The 21,303-nt window shown below is 36.9% G+C and overlaps 1 protein-coding gene across 1 annotated transcript in view; it reads right to left on the reverse strand.

Moving 5' to 3' along the window:
- GRIK2 (glutamate ionotropic receptor kainate type subunit 2) overlaps window positions 1–21,303 on the reverse strand; it is a 622,787-nt gene that overhangs the window by 363,309 nt on the left and 238,175 nt on the right. Inside the window, exon 4 of the mRNA XM_077760692.1 lies at window positions 3,230–3,411. Within this exon, the coding sequence (XP_077616818.1) occupies window positions 3,230–3,411 (182 nt within the window). The remainder of the gene's footprint in view (window positions 1–3,229; window positions 3,412–21,303) is intronic.

The raw sequence follows: 21,303 nt of genomic DNA on the forward strand, positions 1-21,303 counted from the left end.
AGAGTTCCAGGTCACCATGCCTCTTCACCCTCCCTCTTTAAAAACAGCCCCCACCTATTTCCTCTTGCCAGACAGCCTCTCCTTTGCTGTCCAGCCTCCCATTCCTTGTGGTATATTCAATAAACTTCTATCTCCTTTGTTCTGCTTAAAGTGAATTATTTTCACTGCCCACATGACTGACTTCCACTCATGGCTCCACATTTGGAGCCCCCATTCAATGGGGAGAGATACCACATTTAGACACTACACACTTGTTCTGGATTTTTTTAAATTATAACATTTATGTCTTGCCATGGTTTTTAAATTATTTTTTAATGTTTATTTATTTTTGATAGAGAGAGAGAGAGAGAAAGAAAGAGAGAATAAGCTGGGGAGGGGCAGAGAGAGGCAGGGGTTGGGGATGGGGATGGAAGGTCTGAAGTGGGCTCTGCACTGACAGCAGAGAGCGAGATGTAGGGCTTGAACTCATGAACTGTGAGATCATGACCTGAACCGAAGTCAGATGCTCAATTAACCGAGCCACCCAGGTGCCCTTGCCACTGTTTTTGAATGAACTGTATGGACACCTCAAGCCACATTAATATAGTAAAATTAATACCTCTTTATGTATAAATAATACAAGAGTGGCCATAATAGAAAAATTGGTTGTACTATGTTATCCCTCCTGGAAAGAAATTCCATGCATTTTCTTTATAGAAATTCCCAAGATTTAACTAGAGTAGTGTTAACAAGGCCATTTGACATAGTAACACATTTAGGCATATAATATGCAATCAGTTTATCCTTCAGGTTGTATCCAGAAGTTACATTGCTCAAAGTTAACAACTGAAGAGGTGGGCTTTAGACATATTTCTTAAAATTTAATTTAATTTTACTTCTTCTTACTGTGGGAGTTTATTTGAACCTGCTTTTACATTTTTTCCAGCCTAAAAACTTTCATACTCTTTAATCTAGACTTTCAAGGTCTTGATTAATACTTTTTCTCTATGATAGAATGAACTTGTGAGGCTTAATTGCAGATCATCTTGGCCCTGCCATAGGGGCTTCTCTTTGACAAATTTGGGTGGAGGTGGAATCTTTTGTTATTAAAGCATGTATGCCAATTAGTGCACTCAAATAGCCAGCTCCGAGCTTCAGTCATTTTTAATGTGTTCAACCAAAGAAAACTTCAAATTCACTTTTACTCAATATTTAGGAAAAGCTCAGTTGTTAAAATAAAACAATGAAACAAATAAGACTAACTTGATATACCTATCTATATTTCTGGATACTCCTAATAGTGGTTCTTAGATTAAGCCAGACAAGGACAGCCCATTTATGCCTACTCTCTAACTCTTACATGAGTTTTTTTGACTTCTGTCTTTAACCAATGTTGAGAAATCTCAAAAAGATTTCATAAATCATAAAATAGAATCTTATTAAATTTGTTGCTCCATTTATAAGAAAGCTATTTCCTTTCTTCTTGAATTGGTTTCTACAATAACTGATATCTAAATGTGGAACAAATGCTCTCTGGGACAAAGTAAGGTAAAAACCAAACATCATACATGTGGTCTGTTAGTGTTACAGATTCTGAACACATGCATTCTGTTGTAATAGTGTTACTCTGACTTCATCTTAACTCTCATATAATCATTTTACCTGTGCTCTGATTCTTCATTGATCTTGCTAAAATTCAGTAAGTTTTTCTACTGTATATATTTTAAACATTATCTTAATTTTGTTTTTATTTTACTAATAGAGCAGGTTACATATAAGAAACCAATTATAATGGATATTTCAAATAGAAGGCAGAATGACAATTCTATTATTAAAGTTGATAGCAAAATAAGCCAGTTACTCTAGAGAAAAGAGAACTGATCATTTACATCATTGATGGAAGCCTAGAGAAAGCTTTGTCACTGATAGATCGTAAAACACTACTCACTCTGGGCATAAAGGAAAGGTCTCCTTTCCAAGCCTGTATATTCCAAGTGTGATCAAGAATTATTTTTGATATTATATGAAAACAAATTCCTACTTGGTATTTCACTGCTTACTTTATTCACTACCAAAACCAAAACAAAATAAAAAACAACAACAAGCAAAGACACACCCAAATCTCATATACTTTACTACCTAAATATAACACTAGAGGAATTTTCCAAATCCAATTAAATATTTTATTGCAGTGAAACCAACATTCATATTGGAAGATTGGACAACCATCTGCTTAATAAACTAACCATGTTATAATAGGCATTTACTGTTGATCGTTATATTTTATGGGATATAATTTGACATCTTAATCTGCATAACTCTCCAATAGTGATATTTTATCTTATACATGAGAGGTTTCAGGACAGTTTACTAATCCCAAGCCACTGTGATATCAGCCAGTGTGTATAAAAGAGCATAAAAACCAAGGTCCAAAGGCTTGAGTCCAAATCTAGACTTTACTAAATAGTAAGTATATAGGCTCATACTAGCCATTTAATCCCCAACATCAGTCTCTTTTCTCATCTGTAACATATGGGAGAATAATAATTGCTGTTTTCCTAACTATTAGTTAGGTTGGAATAGTGCAAAAGTAACACTAAAAGGTTGTACTGCTTGAATTATTTCATTTGATTTAATATTATCATTTGAATTAGCAATGCTTTATTCTGGAATGAATATTTAACATCACTAGGTGAGATATTCTTATTCGTTCCTTGCTGCTGGGCATTGGGCAAGTTATTCAATCTTTCTAAAACTCAGTTTCTTCATCTGTGAGATGGAGACAGATAGTCTCAACTTCATGTGGATATGGTGCTGATTAAAGGATGTGCAAGGTATCTCCTAGAAGATGCCAGCTAAACAGCAAATATTTTTCTTTTTTTTCAACTAGTTGATTTTAGTGATTGAGCAGCTCAATCATTGACTCTCAGTTTATTCCTTCACTTCAGTACAAAACAGAAATATCTATCGCAATAACTAATATTCACATTAACAAACAGCATTGAAGCCATTTGAAAGTAACCTCAGAACTTCAAACAATGTGTTTTGAAGATCAATATTTACATTACTCTTTCTTAAAAAAAATTAATTAAATGCAAATGTCAGATTTTTCTATCAGAAAACTACATCAAGTTGACTTCTATGGCTCATTTTAACTGTGTGACAATAACAATTTGATTTTTAAAAAAAGACCTTGCTTTAAATGCAAATTTAATAAAGAAACAAATAAGTTAAGTAAGTTAAAGATTACCTGTTTCAAAATGCCTGCTGCCATTTCATGGCTACAGTCAAAGATTACATGGAACTCCTTGCCTCTTTTCATTTCCTTTAGTAAGGGTTTTGCATCCTTTGTATCGGCAGGTAGTTGACGGATTTTAAGCCGAAGATTGTACCGTGATGGAGCTTTGATGAGCTCCTGCAAACGAATGAGACCTTTAATGAAAAAGGGAGGAAAAAGAATATTAGAGAAAATACAGAGTAGGTCATAGAATCACAGAACATTCTCACTACAAAGCCTGATTTTCTTGACCCCATATATGTGCATTTCATGACGAGACCATTGAAATTCCTACTTCCTAACTCTAGATCCTGTTATTTTTGTTAAAATGATCATTTATCAAATTCTTTAAAGTATTTTTCAAATTATGAAAGCTATACATAAGTTAATGCAAATAATTTAAATAAATACAAGGATATAGAGCAAAATAGTCTCCCTTTGTACTCCAATTCTGCTCCCACAAGGTTGTCATAGTTAATAGCTTATAAATATTATTCTTCCATACATTTTCTATGCATTTCCACAGATAAACATAGAGTTTTCTTTTGTTTTGTATTATTTTGCATTTTACATTAATAGTTTGTGACTATGTCTTAAAGGTCGTTGTAAATCAATGACTATTGTTCTAGTTTGTCCACTTAACACTGTATTTTATTTTATTTATTTTAATTTTTTAATTTTTTTATGTTTATTTATTATTGAGACAGAGAGAAACAAAGCATGAATTGGGGAGGGGCAGAGAGAGAGGGAAACACAGAATCTGAAGCAGGCTCCAGGCTCTGAGCTATCAGCACAGAGCCTGACGGGGTGGGGGGCTCGAGCCCACAAACCATGAGATCATGACCTGAGTTGAAGTCAGGCACTCAACCACCTGAGCCACCCAGGTGCCCCAACACTGTATTTTATAGTGGACATAATTTCTGTTATTATCTCCAGTGTTAGAAACTATGGTTACTTTTGTTTTTGTTTACAAGTAATAGTCTAGTAATTTGGTATATATGTAAGAGTAAAAAAAACTTTCTTTAATAAAATACACCCTAAGCAGTAGCCTGAACCATAATTAAATTATTTAAAGAAATAAAACATTTTTGTATTGTTTGTTAGATATAATGTTAACTCCAGGAATAAATACAACCATACACATTATTAGTAAAGCAAATATTTTCCTAGAGAAGTAGCTCCTGATTGTATATTTCAAAAATATATCAAACTAATAGACACATGTTGAATAGGTCATAGGACTGTTAGGCATTTTTAAATAACAGAGATATACCATCAAATTTATTTTTTCATACGAACTTCAAGTCATGAAACCCCTTCAAGAACTCATATAAAAGACCCAACAGATTAAAAAGTGTGATTAAAAAAAAAAGTTCTATCTTGGAACAAATGAAACAATTTCCTTGTTTCCTCCTCCTACTCTTCTTTCTTATTTAACTTTTTTTGCCCATTTCATCTCTATATTTTTCTCTATTTCTATCTTCCCTGAAGACCTACCTTCATAAATATTAGTATGACAAACAATAATAAAAGAATATATTTGTAAATAACTGATCTTGAAATATATTTCCGTGAGTATGTATTTGTGTGGAAACTGGAAATAATAGGAATAAAAATATATATTATTGTGAGTAAAAAAAAAATCTGTGTATTAAAATAACATATGACCCAGAGAGTAAAGTCTAATNTTCAATTTTTAAATGAATAGGTCTTATACATGTAATGCTATATACATTTTAATATGTTGCAACATAGTTAATAAAATTAACATGACTAGTTTTCATTTCATCTGCAAACAAGACATACAATGTAAAAAACATGTAAATTTACAAGTATATCTAGTATCTTTTGTATTTAAAATACTGTCCCATAAAATTTACTTTATCATTTTTTTAGAATTTTGTCATTTAAAATTCTACAAATAATTTTTGCATAAATTACACAGTATACTGAAGTTATCTTATTTCATTTTATAAATTTAAATGTTTATTAACTATATTAAAATAAATATTACATAATTAATTGATATTAAATGCACCCACTAAACATAATGTAATTCAGTCCAGAGAATTAATGTGCATATAATGAGTAAAGATGTTAGCTTGAGTTAAACAAAGGTGAAAACAAATATTTGAATTTATAACAAGAGTGCTTACAGTAATTACTCCAAGAGAGTGACATCCAAGTTACTACCTGACTAAAAAGAGCAAGAGTGGAAGGAATAGATAAAAGAAAAAGAACAAGAACAATATTTATACTGGCAGGGGAGTGAGAGAGCATGAGCAAAGAATCTTAAGAAGCAAGGAAGAAGAGGTGAAAGTGTAATTTAAGGGGGCATGAGGCTGCTTAAGAAGTCCATGTAAATTACTTTAGAGTTGAGGTCTTAAGGGTGGTGGAAAGTGCCCACTTGGAATCTGTATTTTAAAAAAAAATAACTCAGATTTTCTTTATGGAGGACAGACAGAAGAACTAAAACTGGAGGAATAAAGAGTTAGAAGGCAGTTGTAATAATGCAGGCTAGAAAGCACAAAAATGTGTGTATAGAGCAAGATGGTAGGGGGAGAAAGAAGCGGATGCACCAGAAAGAGATTTTTTAAAAAGTACTGATGGTACCTGGTGAGAGAGAACACTGAGTCAGGGAAATTTCCCAGATTTCTGGCTCGGGCAGCTAGTTGGGGAGAGTGCTTCCACTGAGCAGGAGATCATGGGAGGATCAGGTCAACTGAGGGTTCAAAATAAGGGGAGTGACCAGCCATGTCAAGGGTTGCTAGTAAACAAAGAAATAATAGTAAACACTTTAAGAAAGTTGTTTATTAAATTTAACTAGATCATTGATGCCCCAGGCAAGGACAGTTCTACTAGGGAGGTGGGGATAGATTGTTGTGCCATTAGTAGGAGCAGGAGGGAGGGAGGAGCAGATGCCCCTCAAAATCATCTCCATGTATTTCCATAGTGTAGCTTAGTGCCCGTACTAATCACATCTAATATCCTTGTAGGAAAGTATCAGTCCCTTCCTAACTCATCATCAGACTTGAGTTCAGTAACAGATCTGCGGGATGCTTTAGCTTTCACATCTATTAAATGAGTTTTATCTTGATTAACAGTTTTCAAAGTAAAGTTCACACATGCCTGGACTCTTTTGGCGGGGAGGTCCCTGAGGTCCAACTATTTTAATAATAATACATAATAATACTAAAGCTTTTTTGCTTTCATTCTCTCCCACACTGGCAATGGAGTGTTCCAGTAGAGGTTATGAGACACAGATGATGTTACAGCAGATTGAATGAGGAAGCAGATATGAAAATCCTAGCCTTCTTCCTTTAAGTCAACTATTAAAGAAACTTATGAAAAATTACAAATGTTTTTTAGAGATCGTTAATATTAAGAATGTAAGATGATATAAAAACCAAAAAGTCTAAGAATTACTGATTGTATTGTCTCTAAATGTTTCCTAGCTTGGATTTTCTATTATTCTCATAAAATATCTATATGATCTAATAACAACTTTTGCTGAATAAAGAAAAAAAGCTATCCTTCGTTTACTTATCTTACAAGATTTAATGCAAGAATTCAAATATAAATTTGGGGGATTTAGTCTATCATAGTAGAAATAGCCTGGGTGTTGGTTGGAATCTTAGTTCAAAAGCATATGATCTGTATGACTTTGTGCAAGACATTCTATCTCTCTCTGCTTTGCTTTCCTCTTCTACATAATAGGATAAAAGCATGTAAGTATTAACATACAAAGCACCAGAAAAGGAACTGTCACATATTAGCCTCTTAAAGAGTGGCAGTTGTCAATATTGTTATTTTGGCAAAGATTAGGAAGATTATAGTAATTTTTCTTTTAAAAAGTGTTGGTTATTAAATCTGTTCTTGGAAGTTATTTTGGCACTAATTTTGACTTAAAACCTAACGGCATCAAAATCTTAATAAAAATTTTAAGAGATTAACTCATTACCCAAGAAAAAGGAGTTACATAGTTACAGAATTCATCCAACAGTTTTGAATTGAAAAATCTCAAGTGGCTAAAAACAGAAATTTTCTGAAGGATAAAATCCACAAATTGTATTTGCAGAATTTATCCTAAGTATAAATACTGGCAAATATTTTCAAGTCTCTTAAGGACTCATGTGGATGGTCCATTGAGCCATCAGGTACAATAAATGTTTACTTATTCTCTTCACACATGTATATCCCTGCTGTCATTAATGTAACAGATTTCAGTTTGCCAGCTTCCCTGAGGATTAGTACCGAAGAGCTAAAATAAAAAAATATATATAAATAAAAACAACTGCTACTAGTAAGAACTACCATCTCCTACTTGAGAATTAGAGTGAAGTTTTGCTTATTCATTCATTCAGTGTATATTTCCTGCACGTCTACTATGTGTAAAACATTGTTTCATGGGTAAATATAATGATTGCAATAATTGTATTTATTCTGTCTTGAACTTCATGAGATAACCTTTGACTTTGGCTTTTTTTAAAACATAAAAGTTATTTTTATAAAGCTTTTCACGTTAAGATTTTGGAATAAAAGTAGTTCAGCATTCCAATCAGAGGACAGAAATCTAGAGAGTTGTTTGAATACTGAGAGTAGAAACATGATTTTTAAATTTGGCTTTTCACCATTTCCAGTACCACATGCTCAGACTTCTTTCTTGGCTTCTAAGCCTTCATTGCTCTATCCTATGATATTGTTTTTCCATTCTAGATCCTTTGCCTTCTCCATTTTCTGGCAATTACATATAAATCTCTGATTGTTGTTATTTAGAACAACTGGGAAGACTGAGAGAGGACTGACAAAAAGGAAGAAGTATTCAAAATATCCAAAGAATGGATGTTTTCCCACTTTATTTAATGAGTCATTTAATGGCATCCCTGCAATTTAATGTATGTGGATGAGGTTTTTATCAATGGGAAATGAGTTTAAACAGCAGGAATGCCTAATTACAATACTGGGTATGTCTTTTCCTCTGTGGATCTCTATTGATCTTCCTACTTCCCCCAATATTCCTCTGCAAATTATCATGTTCTAAAAAATTCCAATCTCAGAAAAGATTACCCTAATCACATTCATCATATATTAAATATGTATGTTTTGTAAAATAAAATAGGGAAAAAAGTAGGCTTCTTAAAATAATTGGGATGCTTTACACGTGGTCATTTCCTATGATTCGTTGGTCAAAATGGAGAAATAAAAAGGAACCCATCTATGAGATGAAATAAAAGGATGAAATTTATTGTGCTGAAAATGTGGTTAATACAAATAAATTTTCAAACAACAATTTTCAGAAATGTAGTATATTTTAACAAATTTGACACTTGCTGAAGCTATTTAATGAAAGAGTAGAATTATAACTCCTTAAAACAATCTTTTAATTAAAATGCCTTCTCTTTCCCTAATGTAATTAGTTGATGTAATGATAATAAAAGAGAAACAATCTGCACAGATGGGTTCCTGAAAATCTTCTAACAAAAAAGAGCACCACATTGCAATTATCCCTTTATTTTGGTAGATGAGTAACATTCTATTCTCTTTAATTTCTTCACTGAGTACATTCTTTTTAACCTTTTTCTACTTTCAGATATTTTACAGTCACTGAAATCAAGGTTTATCTTAAGCTAAGAGGGGACAGAGGTCTGAAATGCTCTTTTCAGAAGGTGCCATCAATTCAGCTTTTAAGGAGAATCCAGAAGGAGCCATTTATGCACACTCCAGCTGGCACTTTCTTAAAGAGATCAATCACACTGCCTCTCTGCAGGACCGTCCTCCCCTAGCCCCAGGAAGGGAGTCCCAAGTTTCCTCCTACACCCAGGTATCCACTTCAGCAGCCACACAAACTAGAGTTTTGCCACCTGGCTCACTCATCAGGCCTATTTATCATTTCAGTTAATGTGGTCTTTGTGCAGGCCAGACCTCTCCCCTACCCTTCAAATGCATTGTATAATGGACTATACAAGAATGACTCATCCACATTCAGTGTTTTATCATCACCCCCACCTCCTTTTTTCAGTTGAGAAAAGAGAATTCATTGAGAAACCAAACATTTCAAGGAGGTTTTTTTTTTCATTAGAATGTTTAATTTGTGCCACAGAGAGTTTTAAAGAAAACTAAATAAAATATCTGTACCAGTTATGGAGTTTTCAGTCTATGCTAACGTTTTAAGTGTAGACAAGGGAGCTGACCATAATAAGAAAATCAGAAGTGACTTAGACAAGAGAAGTAGATTGCCATTGAAAAAAATTCTGTCTCCAAATTTTTGCCTGCCTTCCTCTCCTTGGAGATGAGGTAGATTTGTTTATCAGTACAGGGAAAATAGAAAATAAAGAAAATCGGAATCTAGAAAAAGAAGGGAGAAGAGAAAGGGAAGAGGAAAAGAAATTTCCAAAGTGGTTTTCACCTTCTTAGAAGAAAGAGAGAAAGCTACAGGGAGTAAAATTAGAGGGCTGGTCTCCTGGGAGGAAAATCTTCAAATCCTAATAATAACCTTACAGAGAGGGAATGCCTTCTTTCTTTTTGAAATTTGCTGTATCTTTAAAGTATGCTAGAGCCTGATGTATTCAAAACTCAAAACACGTAAAAACACTTAGCATGATATATTGGAAACCAAGTAGCAAATGAGTTTCAATTTACATGTCAAGGTCAATTGACTGTCCCTGGCTACCTGCAGCATTGTGTGAAAAATGTTTTTGAGACCAGTTCTGGGTTCAGGGGCTTATTTCAATAAGGGATTTCAACCTGAGCGAGGGGGTAGGCAAAGTGGTCTACCAACGGTTATCCTTTTATTAAGATCCCCTCCTTACTAATTAGTGTCATCAAATCCTATCCATGATATTGCTTTATTGATGGCAAAGCCTTTTTATGCTTCAGAATGGAATATAATACAGTGCATACTATACATTTCAGGCACCATACTCTCTATATGAAGGCAGGGCCCTAAGTTCAACCCTGAACCACGAAGCACTCAAATAAGTAGAATCCAAACAGGAATGCAGACACTTACAGCCTCCTGAAAACATTTAAAAAGCATATAAATTTATTGTCTAAAGCAACTTATTAAAATTCTATATTGTTTCTTCTTCTCAAACACCCCCAAATCCTGAAAACTTGCTTTGACACATAACACATATGTGTATGTGCATTTGTGTCTGCACACACAAAACCAGGCTCCTGTGCGTGCACAAGCGCGCGCGCGTGCACACACATACGCACACACACACCTCTCTTCTGTTTCTATTTCTCTGGGAAATCTTATTTATTTCTGCTCTGACTTCTCCCCACAGGATAATCTGGCCATGGTGTTTCTATTCCTTCTACTCTGTTCCCATTTATAAAGTCCATACCACATATGCTCATAATACTGATCTAGCAAAACAAAAGGCTCCTAGAAAGACCCAAGTAGGGAAGTCATAAACTGACAAAACTGAATAATCTTTAGCAGGTAAATCATGGAGAAAGGCTGAAACTTTTCAAACACATATGCAACCTTTTCATAAGTCATCCTTATATGTTGTGTCATGATGCCAAATTTCTGAACCATATGTGGCGTGGCAGTCTGCATCAATCCTACCTTATTAACTTTCTACTAAATGACTATGGATGATATTTCAATTTTCCAAATTTTAGTTTTTTCATCTATAAAAATTGACTATAATTACCATACAGAAAAAAAATCAAATGAGCTAATTCATACAAATCATTTAGTACTGTGCCTGACACATATTCACACTTCTCACTGGTTTCTGGTAATTAACTTCTCTCCTGGAACTCAAAAATCACTGTGTGTGTGTGTGTGTGTGTGTGTGTGTGTGTGTGTAAGAGAGAGAGAGAGAGAGGAAGAGAGAGAGAGAGAGAGAGCAGACAATGTATTTTTCAGACTCTGTCTGCAATCTTATGAGTTGTCTCTATCAAAATCTCTTCACTTCAAACATCTAAGTAAATCCTGCTTCCTGCTAGGAACCCAATTAATACTCCATCTATATGCCAATAACTCCCAAATTGATATCTCTTGCCAGACCTCCTTCTTGAACTCTAGAGTCCTAAATTCACTTTCCTATTTGACAATTGAGTAGTAAAAAATTAACCTTGCCAAAGAGAGGTCTGGCCTTTGTTATTGGCTCTCTAAGCGCTTGGACTGTCCTGTCTGATAAGAGTTTCTTTGGATAGCCTAACAATGTGATTTATGGTAGGGACTTTGGGTCATGAGGTGTCAGCTCAGCCTCTGGATGGAGCTGGAGACTATAGGTCAGCCATGTTTACATGACCACCTCCAGTAAAAACTCTGGACATCCATTGCTCACATGAGCAATACCCCATGCATATTGTCACTCACTGTTGCCTGCCTAAAAAAGTTAGCAGTATTCCGCAAGTCAAGTTGTTGGAGGAAGACAACTGGAATCTCTGGGTGTAGACCCTCTCCTGGACTCTGCCTCATATGCTTCTTCTCTTGGCTGACCTAAATCTGTATCCTTCTGTTGCTATAAATTGTAACAGCGGGTATAACAGCTTTCAGTCATTCTGAGAGCTGTTCTAGTGAATTAACAAACTTGAGGGTGATATTGGGGACTTGAGATTGCAGTCAGTGTCAGAAGCAAAGGTGGTCTTGGGTCTTCTGAATAATGCAACATCTCTACTTTGACATATAGTAAATAATACATAATATTCCAAAATTGGCTCTTCATGTCCTCTGCCTCCAAAACTGTTCCTCCCTCAGTTTTCCCCACATAGTATAATGGCAACTGTTATCATTCCAGTTACTGAAGCCCAAAACCTTAGTGTTACCTTCGATCAGCTCTTGCTAGCATACCTTACATCCACACTATTAGAAAATCCTTTTCTACCAACTCTTACTGCTTCCAATACACTGAATTGAGCTATTATGATCTCACAACTGCATTATTCTAAAAACCTCCTGACTAGCACTGCCCTTACACATTTTTATGTCTATGTGTTTCTAGTACCAGTCTATAATCTATCCGGCTTATTTCATAAGTCTGGTGAGTACAGTGATCCAGAACTTTTAAGATAGTCTGGTAGGGATGAAGAAGGCAGGAACACACAGGACAGTTTTAGTACGTGCCTGGATGAGAGCAGTTAGGTGGAACTCTGCTGAGTGGCCACTGAAATATGGAGTCCTTAGGCTCAACTCAATTCCAAATAATTGAATCAATTCACAAAGAATTCCAAAGCATGAGGCATATTACAACAGTGGCTTATAATTCTCTGGGACAAGTAGAGGGAAACTACTACCCTGTGCTTGAGGATGGGTCCAAGCTGCGAGACTAGCTTCACCCCACCTCACAGGGCTCCTACCTGGTAACAGCCTGCTTCAGAAAATGCACTGAACTGAGGTGTTACATGGAGTATATCTATGAGTCCTGGAAGGCAGAGGCTGCCAGCCTGACTATTACTTCCTAAGTCAGTACCAAAATATGTTGTCCCTGTTTCTTCTCTCACTGCTATGAGAAAAAGAAATTACGTCATTATTAGAAAGCAAAAAGTGCTTTTGACCACGCAAGGCTAAAAGTCTGTGGCTGCTATAGCCTTGAAGTCTACGTTCAATATGTGCTAAGGTCAATTTTCTATTTAGAATGCTGCCATTTATGAGGAGCCAATAGAATAAATGTTGTACTTGTATTTGCTTACTGTTATTACAATTTGCTTGCATCTAATTCATGAGAGGATAAGCACGTTAGTGACTGATTTCCAGCCATGGCAACTTAAGTGCTGTGCTTATGATCGGGGTGCCACAGTCATGGAAAGTGGCTTTGTCCCAGGCTGACCCAGCCCCAGGTCCGTCCCATGATCTGATTTCTCTTTGTCCTATTCATACAGATGCTGAATGTGGGCCTATGCCTGGTATAATGAGGTAGGGCACGCAAAGAGCTGGGCAGTTTAATGAGAAGGTAGTCGTTTTTGTCAGAACTCTCTTGGTAATCTGTGCAGACCTAATTCACACTGCTCTGAACAAAAAGGGAACTCAGTGCATCCTGTAACTGAAAATAAACTCCAGGCATAGTTGGAGACAGGAATTCTTCCCCTGTTGCTCTGTTCTCTCTTCCTCTGTCTGTGTTGCCTGTTACTCTTTAACATTTTCCCGCTTGATGGCACAGATAACCAGTAGGATTTCACACTTCTAAACAGAGATTTTCATCCAAAATTATGTCAAAATCCACAGAAGGAGTCTGTCTGGCCCAGATTGGGATTATTTTGGTGAGACCAGAAGAGTTGAAGTTAGATGGATCAGTGGGTTGCAAAAGAGAAAAGGGAGTCTTACCTGAACTATAGAGACTAAAATGATTCCCTCAAAGAGATTCTGGACAAACATACAAACCACACAACCCAGAAATGCATCATAACAATGTTTTAGAAACTCCCTTAAAAGAAAGTACTTTGATTTGTGACCAGAGGTTGGTTATATTTTGATTCAATGGTTGTTTACAATTAAAGTCACTTTACTATTTTTCATCAAATGGGGGCTATTTTAAAAGCCTCAGAGATAGAGTCTCTAAGTGCATAGTAATTAGACCAGGGAAACAAGCACAGGTCAGGAACGTCCTAAGCAAACCAGGGGTTCTGTCCAGTCTTCCTACTTCACAGGATTCTCCGTCCTTCTTCAGAGCTACTTCATNTTGTTACTCTTTAACATTTTCCTGCTTGATGGCACAGATAACCAGTAGGATTTCACACTTCTAAACAGAGATTTTCATCCAAAATTATGTCAAAATCCACAGAAGGAGTCTGTCTGGCCCAGATTGGGATTATTTTGGTGAGACCAGAAGAGTTGAAGTTAGATGGATCAGTGGGTTGCAAAAGAGAAAAGGGAGTCTTACCTGAACTATAGAGACTAAAATGATTCCCTCAAAGAGATTCTGGACAAACATACAAACCACACAACCCAGAAATGCATCATAACAATGTTTTAGAAACTCCCTTAAAAGAAAGTACTTTGATTTGTGACCAGAGGTTGGTTATATTTTGATTCAATGGTTGTTTACAATTAAAGTCACTTTACTATTTTTCATCAAATGGGGGCTATTTTAAAAGCCTCAGAGATAGAGTCTCTAAGTGCATAGTAATTAGACCAGGGAAACAAGCACAGGTCAGGAACGTCCTAAGCAAACCAGGGGTTCTGTCCAGTCTTCCTACTTCACAGGATTCTCCGTCCTTCTTCAGAGCTACTTCATCACCTGCAGTGTTACTGACCCACCCCCAGTGGGACAGGCCCGCCCCGTTATTCAATTCTGATGACCACACTGCAGGCTCCTTTGTCTCCAGACAATCCTGCTCAGATGTACACCTGTCTTTCTGTCGCTCTATCCGCCCTCTCAGCTTGTGATAACCCAACTTCCACTCTCCAGACAGGGGCTGATTAGCTAGCTTGCTGTTGTTTAATCCCCACTCGTGTCCAGGTCAGTGCAGTTATGAAGCCACAAATGATCCTTCACAGCTCTTATTTTGGCTCTGTCCCAGGATTCTGCTGTTACTGGGGTTATGCTGCCACTTAATTCATCAAATATGATTTAAAATTGACACTGATGAAGCAGATTAAGACGCTTTATGCAGTGGGCCCACAACCAGCAATACTTACCAGAACTATGCCAGGTAAAACGAGTCTCTTCAGGAGCTCAAATTTTATTTTATATTTTGTCCCAGAAAATAATACCATTAACCCCTAATGCCTTCAGCAATTATTGCTCATTGAGCATACAGCTTCTCATATGAATGGTTGAAAAGATGTTAATATATCATAAATATGTGGCAGCATGTCACAAGTGCTTTGAATTGTGAATGCAGAAGCAAGATATAAACAGTANGCTCATTGAGCATACAGCTTCTCATATGAATGGTTGAAAGATGTTAATATATCATAACTATGTGGCAGCATGTCACAAGTGCTTTGAATTGTGAATGCAGAAGCAAGATATAAACAGTAGATGTTTGCCATCTAGGAGATTATGGGATAGAGGGGAGAGAGACATGCAAATCATTTTCTACAATGTAGTATATAATAGTGTGAGTATCTCTAAAGTGCAATAGATGTGGTGGGGATAGAATGCTTAACGGGGGTAACCATTTGGTAAGTGGAAAAAAAGGGATGCACTTGTAAAAAAGAGGAAAGTTGATGTACAAAACATAATCCTATGAGGGGTGCCTGGGTGCATCCCTTTTTTTCCACCTACCAAAAGGTTACCCCTGGCCAGGCATTCTATTCCCACCACTTCTATTGCACTTTAGAGATACTCACGCTACTATATATCACATTGTAGAAAATGATTTGCATGTCTCTCTCCGCACTACCCATAATCTCCTAAAAGGCTCTTAACAGTTTTGCTATATGAAAACGCATTTGGACCTTCTTGGACAATTGAAGGAAACTTGAACTTGAAACTTAGGGGAAGAGATGGGCATTGAATAAATAACTTAAAGCCAGAGGCACCCTGAAAACTTATTTTTTATTAGAATTAGAAGTGAGAATCACTGATTTATCAGCCTTAGCTATAGTTTTTATACTATACAGGGGCTAAAGTTAGTAACACTAGGACACTCAATTCTGATACATGTACAATTCCAACTTCTTGATAAAATTTAATAGTACAATAAAAATCATGACATTGTTAAGGAAAGGCTGAAAGTAATACATGCAGGGTGAAGAGCTGAAACTAGAAAGATTTTAGGGAAGAGGTAAATAAAGGAGTGGTTTGCACATAGAGAATGGTCCAGAAGGCAGAGGTTATGGCAGAACCGTTGCCAGACAGGTGGTACAGAAGCTTAACTGAATCTATAACCAGACCTCATGCATGAGATATATTGACACCTCAGGTGCGTGGGAGGGAAGCCAGTGTGAAATGGAAGTAGCATGGCTGAGGTAATGCAGTAGTGGGATAGCACTTCCTCCCATATTGAAACCTAAATCCAAATCATAAACTTTGTTTAATGTGGGCTGGTGTTGATCTTGCATGTAACAAAGTTGAGTGAGAAATAGCTGTGAGAAGAGTGGAGTAGCAGTGGATGGTGTATAATCTCACTCTCCAGCCATTCAGGCACTAGAGATACCAGGCCAGCTACCCAAACTGTGGAAAAACTCTTTTAGTTGGAGATATAAATGTAGGCATCAGAGTAACAGAAAGAGTAAATCTGAAGGTTAGGACTCTAGTCAAATTAGTTGTAATTCAGGAGCAATCAGTTTTTAATTCCACCAGAAGACTGGGGAAAATGTAAAACACAACAAAATAAACAAACAGACATCAGGATCCCAGTTGTAACATGGTGTACTTGTGGGGGTGAGAAAGTCACTGTTAGATACAATGACCTTGATTTAGAGTAGAAGATGAACTCTAAACCCAACTTGTATGAAGTCAGGGCTTATGTTAAGCTATCTGGCTTGGTATTCACAAATTTTAATATTAAGTATTTCTTCGATTTATGATAATCATTTATTAGGCAGCTGCTATGTAACTGACCTTATTGTAAGTGCATGGAATTCCATGAAAATGAGGATTATAGAAGCCTTGCAGTTCAATGGGGGTGAGGAGGGTAGACCATAAACCATTAGTTGCAGTACGCTGTGATAAGTACTCCCATGTGGGAAGTGGAGAGGCAGGGACAATTTTCTGGTGAGAGATGTTTTATATGAAATTTTTTTAAATGCAAATGTTTTGCTTTTATTCTTTTTTAAATTTTTTAAATATTTTATTTATTTTTCAGAGATAGAGACAGCATGAGCAGGGGAGGGTCAGAGAGAGAGGGAGACACAGAATCCGAAGCAGGCTCCAGGCTCTGAGCTAGCTTTTAGCACAGAGCCCGACATGGGGCTCTAACCCACAAACTGTGAGATCATGACCTGAGCCAAAGTCGGATGCTTAACCGACTGAGCCACCCAGGCACCCCGTTTTATATGAAATTTTAAAGAACCATGAGTTAAACAGGCAAAGACGGGGGCTTGACTCTTGGAAGAAAAGAAAAATACGCAGAGGGAATTTAATGTGCAAAGGTATTGGTAACAGCATGCGGAGGCTGGAGAAATTCAAATAGTTGTTAGTCTACTGTTGAACACAAAGGAAATAAGATGGTGAGAGATGAGGAGGGAAAGGTAAGCAAAGGCTATGCCCCTAGGTAGGCTAGGACGACCACTCAGAAAATCAGAACAAGATAGGTAAGTAAGTAAGGAGTCTGGGGTATATGTTGCCAGGTGAAACTTTGAAGAATGAAGCAGGTATAATGTTCTGAGTGGGTAATTTGGTATAAAATAAATGGCAGCTGCCTGGGGCAAGCCATGATGACAGAGGTCTGATAGAGTGAGTCAGTTACATAACCTCAATGTGGTGTCCTTCCACGGGCAAGCTCTGTAAATATTTATAACCTTAAGGCAACTTTCTGCACATTTGGATGTTTTCCCAAAGAAAACCTACAAGCGCAGATTCTATCCAAAAGTTAGTGGCAGAGAGAGAGGGGAGAAGATTTATATAGAAGACAAACCCAAGTCTCTCTTCTTAGTTATGTGACACAACGTCTCCTTCCAAGCATGTTAGGCTCTTCACTGCGTACATTGTCTATGTCTTCCCTCTTTCCAGTGGCGAACATGAATCTACCTTACCTCTGTCAGTCTTAGGGACCAGCTGACAGAGAGTGCTGGAGGTCTATCAACCAAGTGGGCTTATTAAAGCAATCACAAATTGGGTGTCACCTTCAAGGAGACAGCTATGCTACCTGCTATGAAATATCACATTTCCTTCATATTGTTAGAATTGCCCACAATTCTCTCAGTCCCGCACTACCAAGTTTTTCTTCTCTACTGGCTTATTCTCTTCAAAATACCAGTTTATTGTTATTTAATTTCAAATAAATTTTCTCTTCACCTTAATTTCCCCAGTAGCTATCACCTCAACCTTCTGCTTTCTTTGGTAAGAAAGTTCCTAGGAAAGAGTTACATATATTCACAGTCTCTGATTCCTCACCTTAAATTCTCATTTATGCTCAGTCTAATCAGGATTTTGCCCCCATCACGCCACTGAAACTCAACAACTCATTACCAATGATCTCCAGGTTGCTAAATTCCATGGTCAAGTCTCAGCCTTCATTTCACTTGACATATCAACAATACAGCTCTCTGCTTCCTTGATAAGATTTCTTCACTAATTTCCAGGATACCCCATACCTTTGGTTTTCTCCTTCTCTTACAACCATCCCATCTCCCAGTCTTCTTTTAATTATTTACATTCAGTCCTACGGTGACCTCACCCAGTATCATGGTTTTAATACTACTCTCAATATTGCACCCCAGATCTACTAGATTTCCAGACTCCTATATCCAACTGCTTATTCAATTACATCTCTATTCAAATGTTAGTAGACACCCAAAACTTAACATGTCCAAAGCTGTACATTCAGTTCCATTCCCAGTCTTCCCAGAGTCAGTTGGTGGCAACTCCATTATTTCAAGTTTCACCTTAGAATATTTTCTTTACAAAACAAAAAAGAATATTTTCATTAACTGTAATGCTCTTCTCCACGTGGCTTGCTCTCTCATCTATTTTGACCACCCTATTTAAAATCACAGTCTTCTCCCTTCTACTTCATATTTCTCTCATATTGTTTCACTATTTCTTCTGTTGCACTTTCACCCTCTAATCTTCAATATACTTTATAATTCATGCGTTTATGGCACTACTTACTTATTCCCTGTCTTCTTCCACTAGAACATAAACTCCATGGAGGCAGGGATTTTGTCATTATTTCTTGGATGCATCTCAAATGATTAGAGCATGTCGAGTACGTGATAGATGTTCAAAAATATTTGTTGAGCGGATGAATGAATTACATGATCTTTAATCCCAAGGTGCTTGCAGGCCATTTGGGGAAATAAATTATATGTTGAAGAAAAGAATGTCTGCCAGGCAGAATGTGCCAAGTGATAAGTGAGTAGAATAGGCCCAAAGTGCTAGACATTGTTTTTTCTAAGGATTCAGAAGATTTGGCTCAATTTGAATAATTCATTCTGGGGGGAAAATTGATCATAATCTAGGAAAGTGAGGATGGGAGTAAAACATTTTAGATGAGAGCAATTTGGGGCCTCAATGCCATTGCATTTGTGAATTTAAAAGGAAGCTATTTGTTGCCAAAAAAAAAAAAAATACAAAAAGAGTTTGTTCCAACTGGAGGTCTCTTTCTTCTTTGTCTACAAAAGTGCAAAACAATACGCCACTAATGGGTCTTTTGGTTAATGCATATGCAGTGGTTGTTACTAGGTGCTAGGGGTGGGTATACAGAAGGAAAGAAAAAAATTGGTCTGTAATCGCCATTTCAAATCAGATTTTTTTTCAAGTCAGTTAACTGCAAAATAAAGAGGAAAGGGAATTAAATAGTTACTTAGAAACAAAAGAAAAAATGTAAGTGGGCCAAGGGAAAAGCTTTTAGCAAATGTGAAAAAAAATCACGCTGGCACTGATGATGGGCCACTTAGGAGTGATTATTTCTAATGGAGCAAAGAGGGGCAGTAGGTGTTGTGAGGTGCAGGCTAGAGTCTCCTCAAAGAGACCCTGGGCTTCCTGAATGTCACTTTCTCTCGGGGTCAGGGCTGACTTTCTGTCAATGCACCCTGACCCCTTCATCAGCTGTTCCTAAGCACAGCCAATTATGAAATGAAACCATTTTGGGTACAGCTTTTCTTTGTCTAGTGAGTATTTTTTCAGAGGCAGTTGAGGGCTAAACTGAAATGGAAGTGGATAGAATTTATCTTTGCCCTAAGAATCCCCTTTTATCCTTCCCTTCTCATCGGTGACCCCTCTAATGCTTCAGGAACCAAGTGGACCGCACACTTTTCCCTCTCCTGGCCAAAGAAAGGAAGATAGGTTTCTGATCAGTTAGCCTGACATCTTTACTAATTGGTTTCTAATGTTTCTTCTCTTAGATTCGTGTTTTAAACCTTTGCTCTTCAGTTGTGATCTAAAAAAATTCTGTCTACTCTGGAAGGTTAAGGAAAATTTAAACATCTCAATTAATTCTAAGAATGGAGTCCAACCTGCTTTCAGGTTGCTTTGGTCAAAGGAAATGGTAATTTGTCTGTCTGGGTCTCCCAGGAAGGCCTGTTGTAAGGAATTTATCAAGAAGCACTGAATCAGTTTTCACGTCAGGAGGCATTCCTGGAAGATTTAGGGATGGCAAGAAGACTCTTCTGGGCTTTTTTGCTCTCACTTGCAGCCCTAAGGTGTGGTCTCTGCTCAGACTTGGTATTGACGACCCGCTTGTACCTTCTTCCTCCTCATTTATAAACCTTCCCTTTATTCCCTTCCTCAGCCACCTAGTATCAGCCATCAATGATCCAATGGTCTTACTCTGGGCTTTCTCTCTTGACTCTTGGCTGATATCGTCTCTGATTTCTTAACCCTGTCCTAAAGCACGGTGACCCCACTGGTACCTTGATCATTTTGTAAACTCATTTGCATGTTTGCTGTAAATCTTAAATGGCCAAGTTCATTATAGGAAGGATGTCCAGAGTGGTTTGGGAAGGAGATACAGTTCTAGTAATTTATGAGACTACAGATGGAAGCTCAAATCCAGTCCACTTATACTTAGACAGAAGTGATCGCTGAAAGTCAGGGCTGATTATCATCTAGTAAACATTTCTAAGCAGTATCAGCTTTTGGTGGCCGCCCATGAGGAAATTAGTTGTTAAACACTGTTAACATTACCCCTATTAACCTATTGTGGCCCACAGGTAAAGTGGTAGAATGGTAAAGCATGGACTTTAGATTCAGCCAGACATGGTTGACTAATGAAATCTGTGATCTTGGACAAGTTACATAACTTCTTTACTTCTTCCATGCTCTCCATGATTTCTCTGTGCTTCCTGCAAGGATTTGAATAATATGGCAGGAATAAAATACGTATCACAGTTTCTGAAGCTATTCTTATTTTATTTATTTGTTTGTTTGTTTTTATTCCAGAACCTGCACTATCTCCTTAGAGGGAAGTAAGAGGAGGGAAGGAAGTAGTTAGAAAGGAGCTTCTGGAAAGAGAATTGTTCTGACAATTCAGTTCTT

The sequence above is a fragment of the Crocuta crocuta genome, unplaced genomic scaffold (genome assembly GCF_008692635.1).
Source record: "Crocuta crocuta isolate KB4526 unplaced genomic scaffold, BGI_CrCroc_1.0 scaffold401, whole genome shotgun sequence".
Lineage (NCBI taxonomy): Eukaryota > Metazoa > Chordata > Mammalia > Carnivora > Hyaenidae > Crocuta > Crocuta crocuta.